General features: G+C 59.3%; 1 protein-coding gene across 1 annotated transcript; it reads right to left on the bottom strand.

Moving 5' to 3' along the window:
• Positions 1–2,532: 2,532 nt before the first annotated feature.
• RFLNB (refilin B) lies at positions 2,533–11,561 on the bottom strand. The gene is made up of 3 exons (XM_051824574.3): positions 11,190–11,561; positions 9,096–9,205; positions 2,533–5,573 (listed from the first exon to the last, which is right to left on the bottom strand). The coding sequence occupies exons 1-3, from the start codon at positions 11,412–11,414 to the stop codon at positions 5,243–5,245; spliced, it is 666 nt and encodes a 221-aa protein (XP_051680534.2). The 5' UTR covers positions 11,415–11,561; the 3' UTR covers positions 2,533–5,242.
• Positions 11,562–15,434: the final 3,873 nt, after the last annotated feature.

The raw sequence follows: 15,434 nt of genomic DNA, 5'->3' as shown, positions 1-15,434 counted from the left end.
AATGGAAGGAAGACCTTTCTCTCTGTCTCTCTCTCTCTGTAACTCTACCTGTCAAATAAATAAATTTTTTTTTTATTTACCTACTTACTTTATTTGAAAAGCAAAGAGACAGAGATCTTCCATTCACTACTAGCCAGTACAGATCTGGGAGAAGCCAGGAGCCCATAACTCAATCTGAGTTTCCCGTATGGGTGGCAGGGACCCAAGCATTTGGACTATCACTGCTCTTCCCCAGGGTGTGCAGCAGCAGGAAGCTGGAGTCAGAAGTAAAGACAGGGGGCTGGTGCTGGGGCACAAGGGTTTACTTTGGCGACAACAGCATCCCACATGAGCACCGCTGCTCCTCTTCTGATCCGGCTCCCTGCTAATAATGTTCCTGGGAAAGCAGCGGAGGATGGCCCAGTGCTTGGGCCCCTGCACTCATGTGGGAGACCTGCAAGAAGCTCCTGGCTCCTGGCTTTGATCTGGCCCCGTCCCAGTCATTGTGGTCATTTGGGGAATGAACCAGCGGATAGAAGACTTCTCTCTCTCTCTCTCTCTCTCTCTCTCTCTCTCTCTCTCTTTCTCTCTCAACTCTGATTTTCAAATAGACAAGGCAGGCAACCAAAGTTGGTTAACACGAGAGCTCCCAGCTCTGCAATCAACAGGTTTAGCATTCTTCAGCGTTTCATCTCCCTAAGCCTCGCTGGTCACAGGCTCTTATTTGTGTTCCACAGAAAACATTTTGGAGAACAGCAATAAAAACAAAGCACTTGATAGTGATGGTATGCAATCCAATGATTGCAATCTGATTTTCAAAACAGGCATTGCTCACAATAGGAGGTGTTACCCAGTCACTAGGGTCTCCTTTCTTAAATTTCTGGAAGGATACCAAGCAGGCTACGATGACCCAAACTATTGTTAATTCACCTACTACCTTCTCTCTCGGGGACCAGCTAAATCTGCTATACCTAAAGCTTGGGGAAACAAGGATTATCAGTTTTCACACACCCGGCTGTCCCTACACACACACACACACACACACACACTACAGCTTTATTCTCATGTGCTTTAAATATTTTCGCAAAACCTTGGGACTGCTGATTAGCTGATTCCCACTTTATGGGAATTTATACTATAAAACCTATTGGGAACAAATAGCTCATTGTTATTCAAACAGCCAAATGAAACTTAATTCCTATTCAGAAGAGACTGGCTTTTTATCAGAATGACATGGCACTCCTGGAGCCTATTTGCTCCTGGTCTACCTCACAAGACCAACAGGTCCGGCAGGGAGGGAACAAGGGGCCTCCCTGCGGGTGCTGCTCAGGGAGCTCGCTCTGCCTCGCCCGGAGGGGCTGGCGGGAGCAGCCCACGCTACTTGCAAACATGGTGCTTGGCAAGCTGTGATTTTAAGCAGAAGGAAACCGAAAAAAAACAGCAGAGGCGGGAAGGTCGCTCTGCTCTGCTCCCACCCCCTTCTCCCTGAGCCAGCCACAGGAACGAGGATTCCGGGGGCACAGGAGCTCCTGGCTCCTGCGAGGCCCAGCTCCGGCTGTGGGGGCTTTTGGGGAATGAACCAGTGGATGGAAGATCTCTCTGTGTCACTGCCATTCAAATAAATAATAAACCTTTAAAAACAACCACCTAGGATGCTAGGATTCCTTTCTCGGCCCCTCCTTCCCTGAAACAGGTGGCTCACCCCGGGGGGTGCCCTCGCTGACCTCCGCCCTCCCTTCTCTCCTGTGAGCCCTCCCTTCTCTCCTGTGAGCGTCCTCCCCTCCACCTGTGGGGAGGAGCCCACTGGGGAGGCCAAGAAGAAACTGGGAAACACGGCCTTGCCACACACACCCCGCCCCCAGTACTACCACTGGACCCCACCCTGCTGCCCCCCATCACCTGCTGCGCCACCGCCCACAAAACACACCCTGTCCCAGGCTCTCTGCGCCTCCAGCTCCGAAGGCCCCCGCATCACCGTCAGGCTTACATGGAGTAGAGATACACGTATGTCTTGCTAGCATGTTTGTGTGCAGGGGTCTCAGCCGAGAACCTGGCGCAGGTGAAACATGTCCCTTCCTCTCCATGCAGCCTGGGAGGGCTCCCTGGAGATCACCCACACTTCTGAGACATTGGAGGGGAGGAGCCCCCGACTCGATGGAACCTCGGGCATGACGCCCACACGCACACCTCTGGCAGCTGGTCCCAGCAGTCCCTCTGTCTGTCGCCTGCAGGTTTTTCCTGCTCAGGGCCAGGGGCCAAGTGACACACGGGTTGGACTAAGGCGAGCACTTCTTCTGGAAGGTGGGAGAAGGGCAGTCTGGGAGGGGCAGGGGAAGGAAGGAGCCAACATTTTTGGGCAGCCCAACTTTAGGAACGCGTTCCCATCGAATCTGAAACAAACCCCCTAAAGCCTTCCTGCGCCTAGGTGTCCCGGGAACTCCCCCACCCCGCCACTCGCAGACTAATGAACGCAGGTACATCTTAAGGCGTCTCAAGAGAAGCAGTTGTGTTTCTCATTTTGCTTATATAAATATCAAAGAGACTTCTCTAGGCTTTATTTTTTTTTTTGATAATTTATTGTTAAATGAAGAAGTCACAAAGCAAAACAGAGTGGGACAGATGTCAAAGGTAAATTTAAAATATACTTTTTGTCAAATACTATCCAGTATGTCCCAAGGCCAGAAACAGGCAAAGAAACGCTAAGGCACTCATTCAAATGATGTCTTCCGGAGGCCTGCCATTGGACAGGAAGACGACTCTTCTCCGGAAACACAACTCATTCCTATTCCATGCAAGCCATAAGTTAAGAGACGGAACAAAAAGCTTTTTAATTAACACATAAACTGCGTCTTCCAGATACACTTAGGAATGTTTGTTTTTTGTTAAGTTTCAAAAAAAAAAAATCACTGCTTCCGCCTTGCACACAAACAGGAATCCACTCTCAACGGATGCCACAGGGCCCACACGGCGCGGCCACAGGGCCCACACGGCGCGGCCACAGGGCCCACACAGCGCGGCCACAGGGCCCACACAGCGCGGCCACAGGGCCCACACAGCAGCAGCAGCCACAGGGCCCACACGGCGTGGCCACAGGGCCTCAGCACGCACTTCCTGCCCTGCAGCTTGCAGCAAAGCAGGTTTGGGGGAAAAGAGGATTAGAAGGAGCCAGATGGGCTCCCGCCCGCGTGACTTCACAGGAGCGCTCCGGACACGCACAGCCGCCACTCGCCACTCGCCGCCCCTCACTTTATAATAAGGGAATGATTCACCTGAACTTGACACAATCGCTCCAACACCAAAACTAGCATCTCACCCCAAGGCCAAGCTCACCACTCTCCTGTGCCGGGCACCGGCCCCGAGGCTGCCAGGGGCTCCGCCGGGGCAGAGCGAGGCCTCCGGGATCCTCCCGACACGACCTGGAAGTTGCCTTGCCTACTTAACTGACCACATCATGAAATCGATAGGAAAACCCATTCTTGTCCTTCAGCGCTGTGTAATTCGCCCTCCTAATGCAGGGAGCACTTGCTGCTCTGAGGTGGCCCGGGGTCCCCAGTGCCTGCCTCGGGGTCCCTGCTGAGCCTCGCCCTGGCACACTCGCCACCCGGTGGGCTCTGTGCAAGGGGACGCAGCAGTCAACACCGCCATCCGCCCAGGACTCCAGGACAAGGCTCGCTCCAGGCCGCCAAAGACTTCCAAACGGGGCAGTTCCCATCCAACCTGCTGTCAGTGTTACCCAAGCGCCACTGTGGCTCCAGGCCACCCGGGAGAGCAGTCAGTTCCGCTGTAGGAAAGACGCAGGGCAGCCTCGGAACCGGGAGCCCGCGGGGCACGCAGCTTCCCAAGCCCCCTCCCCGTGTAGCCTGCGACATCACGGAGACGTATTCCAAGGAAACACGTACAGCCGTTCTTTCTGACAGCGGGGAGGAAAAGCCACCTGCTACTTGCTCTACTCAAATACGCAGGGATCTCCAGGACGTTGGAAGAAGCCGAGGCAGGGGCCAGGGGAGATGGGGCACTGCCCCCCCCCCACCTCCCGGCCCGGGCACCCCTGCCTCTGCAGCAGGCAGAGCTGACTTCACAGCTTCTCTGGGGCGTCCTGGGGCACACCCGACTCCACCACCATCACTTCCGCTACCCAGGGCCCGGAAGAAGCGGGCAGGTGTGGGAGTTGAACGCCGACTCCGACCCTGCCCTGAGTTCACCTCAGTTTTACCGGGTGCAGGGGCCGGTTCCTTTGCACTGGGACTGGACTGACATTGGCGTTGGCGGAATTCCTCGGCAACTGTGACACCCCGCTGACTTCCGAAGAGCAAGTCGCCACTCACTGAGGCGGACACTGACAGCCGCCGCCTCCGGGAGGCAGCCCGGCTTGGGCGCAGCCCCGGTTCCCTTCGTGGAGCCCCAGCAAAGTGTTTTTCCAAGCATTCTTTAAAAATGCTGTCTTCTCTATGATGAGACCTCTGCTGTATTTTGCCTCATGGAAAAAAAAAAAAAGGCGGGGGGGGGGGGTGTCTGGGAACTGCAGAGCACTTACCAGGAGTGTGGCAGGAGCCCGCGGCTCAGCTCACGCCGGGCAGAACCAACCTGGCGGAAGGAACCCGAGCGGAAGCCACTGCTCCCCGCTCGGCCACCCGCGGGCCTGACTTTCCCCAGATGGCCCCAAGCAGGGCGAGCGTTTGTTTCTTTTTATTTTTCTTTCTTTCTTTCTTTCTTTTTTCTTTTCTTTTCTTTCTTTCTTTTTTTTTTTTTTTTTTTTTTGAACTTTTTCTTGTTAAGGCATCTTATATCATGGTTTGGGTTTTGTCTTGGTTTTTTGATAACATGAAAAAGAATTAGAGAATTCCCAAAGTTTTGGTTAGCAGGAAATACAAATGGAAGTGAAATTAAAAAATGGCATGGAACGAGCCGCCCGCCCCACAAGCTGAACCCGCACAGGCGCGTGGGCACCGCGCTGGCACCACGCTGGCACCGCTCACGGGCAGAGACGTCTGCGAACCTGTTCTCAGGCCCCTCTTCAGCCCGGGGGAGGGGGCGCTCCCCTCCCCCTCCCGCCTCAAATGCTGGCATTTTCCTTTCCCTCAGTCGCCGTTATTTTTCTTATGAAACTGAGATCTGGGAGATGACCCAGGAAAGGCGCTGCTTCGAGAAGCCATCGGGAAACCGCGCCACAGCCCGAGCGCGGCAGCCGTGAGCGCCCGCAGCGGTTTCTTCCCTTCTCCCGCAGGCTGCGCGTGGAGGCACCGCACGGTCCGCGGCCCGCGAGTCAGCATTCATCCGAGAAGCAGTCGCTGCCCAGGAACTCCATGGCCTCGAGCTCCACGCTGGACAGAAACCGCCTCAGCTTCTTGCGGCAGTTGTAATCCAGGGTGGTGGTGTAGACGGTCTTGGGGTACTTGGGGTAGACGATGGTGGTGCTGAGGAAGCGCGCGGGCTTGTGGCGGGGCTCGAAGCGCACCTCCGCCTTGTAGCTGCGCCACGTGCAGTTGGGGACGCAGGTGACCGTCTGGCTGCAGGAGGCCACCGCCAGCCCCAGGGGCAGCTGCACGTCGTCGATGAAGTGCCGCTCCGAGTCGTACTTGACGGAGGACGTGTACCTGGGCAGGAGACACAAGGCAGCGTGAAGCCGCGCCCGGGGCTGGGGGACCCCTGACGCCCCAGGCAGGGTGCAAACGTTGAGCTGAGGCTGCTCCAGGGAGAAGCAGCCCAGGGTTTACGAAGCACAGGTGCAGTCGCCTGCGGGGACCTGACCTGGGATCCCCAAATCTGCAGACACCCAGGTCCCACGGTAGAGTCTGGGCAGCCCTCCCACCACTTTGTACCATCTCCAGGTAATGCGGAGCCCCTGATAGGACGCATGCGCAGTAAACGCTACGAAAGCCATGGTCACACGTCCTTGCCGAGGGAATAACGAATGGCAAGAGGAAGTCTGGGTTGCATCGGCAGTGTGCAGTCCGCAGAGGCGGGGCCGGCCAGGTGCCGTCCAGTGCAAGTGCCTGGCTTCCAGGACCTCACTGAGCTCCCCAGCAACCCCAGGAGAGGACGTCACAGGCCACATTGGAGCCGGAACAAGCAGGGGCGTGGGACTCCGCCAGCGCTCCGTGTCTCTCACTGGATTCTGCTCTGAGACCGTAGTCTAGCTTCTTCACTAAGGTTTCCCGGCCTTATTTCCTCTTTGAGCAAAGGGCACTCAGGAACAAACGGGCAGAGTCAACACAAAGCAAGGGTGCTGGGCCCACGCTCCTCAGAGGGACTTCAAGAAACCCACCAAGGGGTCGGCGGGTGGCACCGCGGCTTCAATCCAGCTCCCAACTAACGCCCCTGGGAAAAAGCAGCAACAGATCCCCAAGCGCCTGGGCCCCTGCACCCACACCGGGAGACCAGGATGGAGTTCCCGGTGCATGGTTTTGACCTGGCCGAGCCCCAGCTGCTGTCATTTGGAGAGTAATGCAGCAGATGAAAGTGCTCTCTCTCTCTGTTACTCTGCCTTTCAAATAAGTAAGTAGATCTTTTTTTAAAAAGTTATATATTAATTTTATTTGAGAGGCAGAATGCCTGTTGCATGAGTAAATACATCTTTAATTTTTTAAGGATTTATTTATTTTTATTTGAAAGCGTTACAGAGAGCGGAGGGGAGAAGCAGACAGAGAGGTCTTCCATCTGCTGGTTCACTCCTCAAATGGCCAAAAGGCCGCAACAGCCTGAGCTGGGCTGATTCGAAGCCAGGAGCCCAGAGCTTCTTCCAGGTCTCCCACATGGGTGCAGGGGCCCAAGGACTTGGGCCATCTTCCGCTATTTTCCCAGGCACTCCAGCAGGGAGCTGGATCAGAAGTGGAGCAGCTGGGACTGGAACCAATGCCCATATGGGATGCCGGCATCACAGGCAGCACTGGCCCCAGTAAATAAATCTTAATAACAACAAACAGAAGCTTACGGATGGGCAGAGTGGACAGTGAGAGAGAGAGACAGAGAGAAAGGTCTTCCTTTGCTGTTGGTTCACCCTCCAATGGCCGCCGCGGCCGGCGCACTGCGCTGATCCAATGGCAGGAGCCAGGTGCTTATCCTGGTCTCCCATGGGGTGCAGGGCCCAAGCACTTGGGCCATCCTCCACTGCACTCCCTGGCCACAGCAGAGAGCTGGCCTGGAAGAGGGGCAACCGGGACTAGAACCTGGTGTGCTGGCGCCACAGGTGGAGGCCAGCCGGATGGAAGATTGATCTCTCTCTCTCTCTCCCTCTCTCTATGTAATTCTTAACTTTTAAATCAATCGATTTTTGAGAAAAGCAGCTCATGTCAAAGCCTATTATGAAGAAACTATACGGATTTCAAAATCGCTTTCACAAAGTAATCTTTTAATTCCACTTTCCACAAACTTTTTGAAGTCCCTGAGTACAATGAGGTGGCCTCTATTGCTCTGTAGGGAGCCTCCTTAACGAGAGGATGAAGGAACACGAAAAATAAAATTGCGGATGCTGGGCCAGGTGGATCCTGGTTGCTCTGCTCCCCACTTCCTGCTGAGGTGCCCAAGAAGCAGCAGGTGACGGCCCGGGTCCTTGCGCCCCTGCCACCCATATGTTCCTGGCGTCCACCTGGCTCAGCCTTGGCTGTTGCAGGCATTTGGAGAATGAACTGCTGGGTGGAAGATCTTTTTTTTATTTATTTATATATTTATTTATCTGTTTGAAACGCAGAGTTACAGAGGCAGAGAGAGAGAGAGAGAGAGAGGGAGAGAGAGAGATTGATTTTCCATCTGTTGGTTCACTCCCTAAATGGCAGAAATGGCCAGAGCTGTGCTGCTATGAAGCCAGGAGCCGCTCCAGGTCTCCCACACAGGTGCAGGGGCCCAAGCACTTGGGCCATCCTCCACTGCACTCCCAGGCCACAGCAGAGAGCTGGCCTGGAAGAGGGGCAACTGGGACTAGAACCCAGCGCTGCTCCACTTCTGATCCAGCTCTCTGCTGTGTCCTGGGAGGGCAGTGGAGGATGGCCCAAGTGCTTGGGCCCCTGCACCCACATAGGAGACCAGGAGAAGCTCCTGGCTTTGAATCGGCACAGTGCCGGCCGTAGCAGCCATTTGGGGAGTGAACCAACAGGAGGAAGACCTTTCTCTCTGTCTCTCTGTCTATAACTCTACCTGTCCAAAAAAAAAAAAAATGGATTAGCAGGGACTCGAACCAGCGCCCATATGGAATGCTAATGCTGCAGGCAGCAGCTTTACCCACTCAGGCTGTGGCTTTACCTGCTATGCCACAGTGCCGGCCCCTGGAAGATCTTTCTCTCTCTTTCACTCTGCCTTTCAGATAAACAAGTAAATCTTCAAAAAACTCAGGAATGCTGGTTGTGAAAGCTTCACTGGTTGGGAGTCTCTCCAAACACAGGCACTAGCGGATCAATGAAACCCAAGGACAACCTGGATTTCCGGAAGAGACCATCCCCGCCCCCCTGTCACTTTATCAGCATTTTTTTGAAGTCCTTCCTTGGTAGTTTGGGAGCTCATGTGTTCATGGATGCAAAGCCTGAATGCACTCTGCTGCATATTATACAAATACAGGTGCGCACCCCAGACACGCAGCCGACAGCACTGCCGGCCGCCCGTGCCGGCGAGTCAGGCCCGGTGCAAAGGCACGCTCTCCGGGCGCTGGCTGCACAAGACACGAGCTGCCCGGGCGGAAGGGCTGAGCCGCTCACCTGCACGCCCACAAACCTCTCCGGCCGCCTCAGAGGGCCCTTTGTGCTCCCACAGCCACACCAGCTTCCAGAAGCCAACCCCCCAGAGCCCTCGGTGCCCCTGTACTCCTGGCTGAGTTCCCTCTCGGGGGCAGACCCAGGGAGCCTGGTGAGGATGTGACAAGGGACAAGGGTGTGGCGCCTCCAGGGCTGCTAAGGGCTTCTGGCCAGAGGAATGAACAGTGCAAGATCCCACACACCTGGGGGCCTCGTGGCTGCAGCGCGGATACCATGCGACTTCCTTCTTCACTGGGAGGCAGGAAAACACAGCTAACAACGCCCCCCCCCCCCCCCCCCCCGCCAAGTATCAGTCTGCTTTTCCTTTCCCATGGACTGCGCCTCCAACAGCACGAAACTTCAAAAATGAAATAAAATCAGGCCTGGAATATTTACCTCACTTCCTTCGGGGGTAAGGGGTCAAACTCCACTCCTTCGCCAAAGGACAGTGGGCACAGTCTTGGCGGGCAGCCGGCGGCCAGGGCACTGGGGACGGATGCTGGAGCCTTCCAGGACAAGGAGAAGGCAGTTAGAGCCGGCCCAGAGCCAGGGGATGCACCCCCCCCACACACACACACATTCCCGTGCCCCCCATCCCCATGCCAAGGTCACAGTCCTGAGCCTCCAGCTGTGGGGATCAAGGGCTGAGCCACACCTGGGAAGAGCACTGGACAGGGAGCCAGGAGGTCTGGGTTCAAATCCCCGTCCTTGCCCCCTGCACTGTCAGAGGACACTGAGCCATGTTCAGGCCAGGGGCAGCCTGCAAAGCAGACCTGACCCGCAGAGCCCCCAACCACGCTCTCTCTGGGACACTCTGGAGAAGGCTCTGACAAAAATCACCACTGGGAGTTTTTCTCAGCTAAGGATTTGGTGCAACTTCCTGCGTTTCTGGGGCTGTGGGATCAGCACCCATCCCACAGCAGGAAGCCGGCAAGCGCAAGTTCATGGGTGAGGTGAACCCCAGGATGTTCTCCACTTTGCCCTTGGTTCTCCAGCCTGCACAAGCATCAGGGGCCCTGCTTCACGGTGACAGTGCCAGCCCCGATGTGACGGCCGGTCCCACCCGGCTACTGGGGTCAGAGCTTCTGCATTAAGTGCAAAGTCAGCAGCCCCTGCGCGCCCTCCTTGCGTAAGCACCTGTCATTCTCTGATCTGAGAAGGAAAAACACCTGGGCCCAGGTGTGGTGGCGGCAGCCCCTCCTCAACACCTTGCAGGCGGCCTGAGAGACCCCCTGCATGACAGGCCACGAGCAGGGGCAAACAGGGGCACAGGGGGCAATGCAAAAGCCCACAGAGACTTGGACAGGACCGGGCAGAGGGTCCTGAGCACTCGGCTTCCGGGTCTGGGTGGGGAGTGTCCTAAGTCCAGGCAGAGGTCACGGTCGAGGCGAGAATCAGCTTCTGGAAACAGCCTCTGACTGGGACAGTTGGGCCATGCTCTGGCCGCAGCCCCACACCCGGACAGCAGGGGGCACCTCCCAGGCAGCTCCCCGACACACACCCCACATCCTTCTCCCAGGTATCCACACCAGCACCGGGTTCTCTGCCCTTCTCTCCCCTTCCTGCCCATCAACAGACGCTCCCCGTGCACCCACCCTGCCCCAGGTGCACCTCGGGGAGGGGGTGGGGCAGCCGAGGTTATAACCCCCCAGCCCCAAGCACAAAGCGCCCCTGGCACGGCTCTGGGGAACATCGGGGAAGGTTTCCCAGAGGAGGTGACCCGGGCTGGGCACTGAAGGGCCAGCAAGACCTTGCTGGAAGAGGTAATAGACCTTGTGAATGTCAGGGGGGAGGGGAGGGGAGGGGAGGGGAGGGGAGGGGAGCAGGCCAGCCTGCAGCAAGGCTGCAAACCCCGGAGGCTCCCCTGGAGGCAGGGGCAGTGCAGGTCCTTAAGGGGCCACCACGACTTCAGCCCCGGGGCAGAGGGCAGTAAACTGTGGTGGAGATTTTTTCGTTGAGTAAAAAAAAAAGTAAAGTAAAGTAAAAGGCTTAATACTGAAAAGGCCTCAGCCACCTGCGACACACGGGACACTCGGGCGCTCTCGGGACAGGGGCCGCCGCCAGGAAGTCAAGGCTAGGGAGTGACCGAAAGCAGGGCGCGCTTGCTCTCAGAATCGGGGAGCCCGGGGCACAGCGGAGTGGGCTCACGGGCCTCGGAAGGCAGGCTGGGGTCCCGTGCCAGGTCCCGGGGGCCCCGCCCGCCCGCCCGACCCGGGAGCGAACGTGGCTGAGCCGCAGCCTGGCGGCCACCGGGGGCGGCCACCCGAGGGAGGGGACAGCGGCGCGCCTCTCCCGGCCCCCGCGCGCCTCCCAGGCGACGACAACTTTCCAGCCTCCGACTCCAGCTGGCCAGTATCGCGCTGCTCCCGCCCGGGCTCCCGGCGACAGCCACGCCGACGGCGCGTCCCAGGCAGGGCGACACGGCCTGCCGGGGTGGGGTGGGGGGACGGGCGCGCTGGGGAGGGAAGGAGTCAGATCTGGGCCACTCACCGGGGCCGCGGGGGTCGCCGCCGCGTCGGGCTCCAGCGCCCCCGGAGCCGGCGCGCGCTCCCCGCCGCCGCCGCCCGCGCCGCCGCCCGCAGACGCCGCGAGCCCCCAGTGGCTGGGGCTGGGGCTGGGGGGCAGCCCCGAGTCCGGGCTGTCCAGGACGCCGTCGCCCTTCTTCTTGGCGTCCACGAGCTCGGGCACATCCTGCAGGCTCAGCCGGCCCACCATGGCTGGGCGCGGGGTCGCGGGCGAGCGAGGGCCGCGAGGGGCGCAGACGCGGGCCGGGGCCGCTGCCCGCCCGGCCGCCCTCCCTGCCCGGCCGCCCGCGCGCGCCGTCCGGGTCTCGCCGGCGGCCGCGCTCCGGGGCCCGCCCTCCGCCCCGCCCCGGCCCGCCGCGCCCGGGCCGGCCCAGCCCTCACAGGCCCCGCCGCGAGGACCGGCGCCAGGGGCCGCTGCGCTCCCGCCGTGCGCCGCCCGCGCCGAGCTCCGCCGGGCCGCCGAGCCCGCCCCCGGCTGCTGCCCACCGGCGCTGCAGGGGGCGCCGGGCGGGCGGGAGAGGCACCCCCAGCGCCGTCGACCCCCACCAGGCTACAGGTGGGCGCGGGTACCTTCCCCCACCCACTCGCCCACCCCCGCGCCAAAGCCCTGTGCCCGCGGGCTGGGAGGCGCTCGCCCCGGGCTCTCCAGAACTGGCGGTCGGGGGCAGCCGGCGGAGAGCCGGCCACAGCGAGCTCACAACTGGAAATTATTAATAGTTAATGTGCGTCGGATGGCTCCGGCCACTGCCGACGCTCACGGCGGCCCGGAGGAAAGAGGGCCCACCGCGGGGCTCCCGGGGGCCCTGGTTTCGGTGGGGGCCCACTCGGCAGGGGAGACGGTGACGTGGATGAGCTCAGCCGGCTGCCCGGGCGCCGCCTCGGGGGCCAGGGCCCCGCAGTGGGGGGAGGCAGCTTCCCCGCCGCCGCCACGGGAGCTGTGGGCTGCGCGCCCCCGGGGAACCCCGCACTGAGCAGACCCAGACGTCTGCCCTGGCCTCTGGCTTCGCAGAGAAGCCCCGTTGCGGGCAGGACCTGGTTTCAGGGGGTCTGGACTGACCCCAGAGCCAGCACCTTTCCCGGGATCCGCCTGACCCGCATGCACAGGGGGCACCCCTCAGCCCTAGGGGTTCTGGTGGAGTTCAACCAAGAGCCTGGAGATTGGGGCCTACGGTGTGGCGTAGCAGGTAAAGCTGCCGCCTGCAGTGCTGGCATCCTATATGAGTCCCAGTGGCTCCACTTCTGAGCCAGCTTTTTGCAATGGTGTGGGCCCCTGTACCCACGTGGGGGACCCGGAAGAAGCTCCTGGCTCCGGGCTTCGGATCAGCCCAGCTCCAGCAGTGGCAGCTATTTGGGGGAGTGAACCACCAGATGGATGATCTTTCTGTTTCTCCCTTTCTGTCTGTAACTGTCTCCATTTTGACCTGTGTCACCTGGGAGACCATTGGTTTCCCTGCACAGACGGGGGTCTGCTGAGCCCAGTGGACAGCAGATGTCACAGGCAGCTGGCAAGGAGGCAGATGATCAGCCCCTGGGCGAGGTCCACCCTGGAGGCCCCCTGCCTGGGAGCCAGGGGCTGATTCTTCCAACCCTCCCCAAATGCACAAAAAAGAGCCTTCCCGAGTCCCCAGAAAATAAAGGCCGGAAGGGATTTTTGCAAGGAGGCCTCACATCAGCAACTTGCGCTCCTGGCTCCACTCAGAGAGTCAGGTGGACCAGAACTTGCGGGCCGGGAAGAGCCCTCGCTGTGGTCAACCCTAGGGAACCAGCTGCTCTGAGCTGCCACCCCTGAGGGGCGGCCTCTAGGATCCCACAGTGCACAGCCTGTGGCGGCTGCCTGGGAAGGAAGGAGGGTGGGAGCCCTTGGGGCAGCCACTGTGCTCCACGTGGTGACCTTGGGCTGAGTGTGTCCTTCCCTCAGCCCCAGGCCTCCAGGGCACTCCTCTTGCAGCCCTAATTCAAAGCAGAACGTGCAGTGCATGCAGGCTGGGGGCGGCTGTGGTTTGCAGCTTCCTACTGCTGGGAACTCCTCGTGCTCGCTGGAGACATAAAAGGCGTTGTTTTGCAGTCTTGGGTCTTTACTGCAAGTGAGCTGGGGTTTGGGGAGAACTGAGGATGAGAGGGGAAGGCTCACCCACCACTTGCCAAGCTCCCACCTGGAACCTGGCTGCTGCTGGCCCCGCGCGATTGCAAGACCCCCAACCCCAGATGGAGAGTTCCAGAGATCTGAGAAGGCGTCTGTCTTGTGCCCTGTGCACAGGAACAAATCTGCTCACACAGAGGCCTCTGACCCATTTGCTTTGCTTTTTTCCAATCCCACTGTCCCAGCCTCAATAAGGCCCAGCTGTGCAATGCTCTCCCGGCCCCCCGGCCCCCGCTAGGGCCTCTCACTGGTCACCAGCCGGTGGTCCAGCGGCTTCACCGGCCACCCGGGATGGGTGCCATGTCTGCCAAAGCTCCAGACACGGCTGCGGGTGTTGCGGCTGGTGGGAGGGCCCGGGCCCCTCCTGCTGGTTTCCTGGATGCCTGCCCTGCTCCAGGAGTCAGACTTGAACCCTGCAGGGCAAGACCAATAATCAGATCTTCATAACACTAATACGACCTTGCAATTCCAAACCCCTCTTCCTCTCCTGCTCCAGATCTACCCTCCTGGCTCCTTTTCTTAAGGTTTCTGCTCAAGGCTCCTGGGTCCTACAGGCCAAGAGGCTGTCTGAACTTGGGGACAGCAGGACAGTCCCCCTCAGCCCCAGCTGGGACCCCTGCTGCCCGCCCTGCTCGCTCGCCCCTCTATGCACCTTTCTTTTTCTTTCTTTCTTTCTTTTTTTTTTTTTTTTTTTTGGACAGGCAGAGTGGACAGTGAGAGAGAGAGACAAAAAGAAAGGTCTTCCTTACGTTGGTTCACCCTCAATGGCCACTGCGGCCAGCGTGCTGCGGTCAGCACATAGCGCTGATCTGAAGGCAGGAGCCAGGTGCTTCTCCTGGTCTCCCATGGGGTGCAGGGCCCAAGCACTTGGGCCATCCTCCACTGCACTCCCTGGCCACAGCAGAGAGCTGGCCTGGAAGAGGGGCAACCGGGACAGAATCCGGTGCCCCAACCGGGACTAGAACCCGGTGTGCCGGTGCCGCAAGGGGGAGGATTAGCCTAGTGAGCCGCGGCGCCGGCTGCACCTGCTTTCAAAGATGCTGCTGCTTCCCAGGTTGTCAGCTAAGGGACATCCTCAGCATTGAGGATGCTCATGCCTGGCGGGCTTCTGGGGCCAGATCTGTCAGGGAGAGCATCTGAGAAGGGGCCTTTTGCTGTGAGCAGGCTGTTAGAAGTTTCTAGAAAATCAGGCCTTCTCAGCAGGACAGGTGATAAGCGAGACATCAACATATGCTAGCCACCTGCCCCTTTGTGCCCTGGCACAACAGTGGCCGTGTGACGTGAGCTTGGCCTTGGCTGCTCATCACACTGGCTCTAAGGAGTCGAGGAGCAAACGTTGCAGTACAGCAAGTTAGTCGCACCCTGAGATGCCCGCATCCCATATCAGAGCACCAGTTCAAGTCCCAGCTGCTCCACTTCCAGTCCACCTCCCTGCTGAGGAATTAGGCTCTGTGTTCCTTATTGAAATACCGTTGGTCAACAGCTGTCCTGGCCCTAGCCGTCAGAGTCCACTGTGCGTCTTCAGCCCAGGCCCACAGCTCTTTCGAGAATTTGCTCTGGGGCAGGGTCTGCGTGCTCGCGTCTGCGCTGCTCTTCTGCGAGGCTTGCTCACTCACTGCCCGATGCCAGGTCTGGAGACTTCAGGCAGGGTGCAGAGGCAAACAGCAGGGCAGGGTGTGTGGGAGACTCTCGGAGGCCTGGAGCCCGGCTGTCTCAGAGTCCCTGGTGCAGAGGGGACAGCGCAGCAAGGGTGGAGCTCTGCCGGCCCCTCTGCTTGTCGCTGAGGGGACCCGAGGCGTCCTTCCCTCCAAATCCCACCTGCTTCATGGCCAAGGAACGGCTCAGACTGCCTAAACGATGGGGACACGGAGCACGGTGGGATCCACCACGACTCACGCTCCCCTCGCACTCCCGGCAGAACTCAGGCTTAGTCTCCTCCAGTGGAGAGCATCGCAGGTCCCAGCATTCAACCCCTCCTGCAGCCAATCAGCTCTCTCCTGCCAGGCCCCCTGCACAGGTGCTGCACAGGTGCCCAGGGCAGGCAGGAGCTGGAGTGGCTCGGTGGCGTCT

Source organism: Oryctolagus cuniculus, chromosome 17, assembly GCF_051225735.1.
Source record: "Oryctolagus cuniculus isolate XC-2025 breed Fujian yellow rabbit chromosome 17, ASM5122573v1, whole genome shotgun sequence".
Taxonomy (NCBI): domain Eukaryota; kingdom Metazoa; phylum Chordata; class Mammalia; order Lagomorpha; family Leporidae; genus Oryctolagus; species Oryctolagus cuniculus.
Note: the sequence above shows the minus strand (reverse complement) of the source record. Positions and strands in the feature narration are given on the sequence as shown.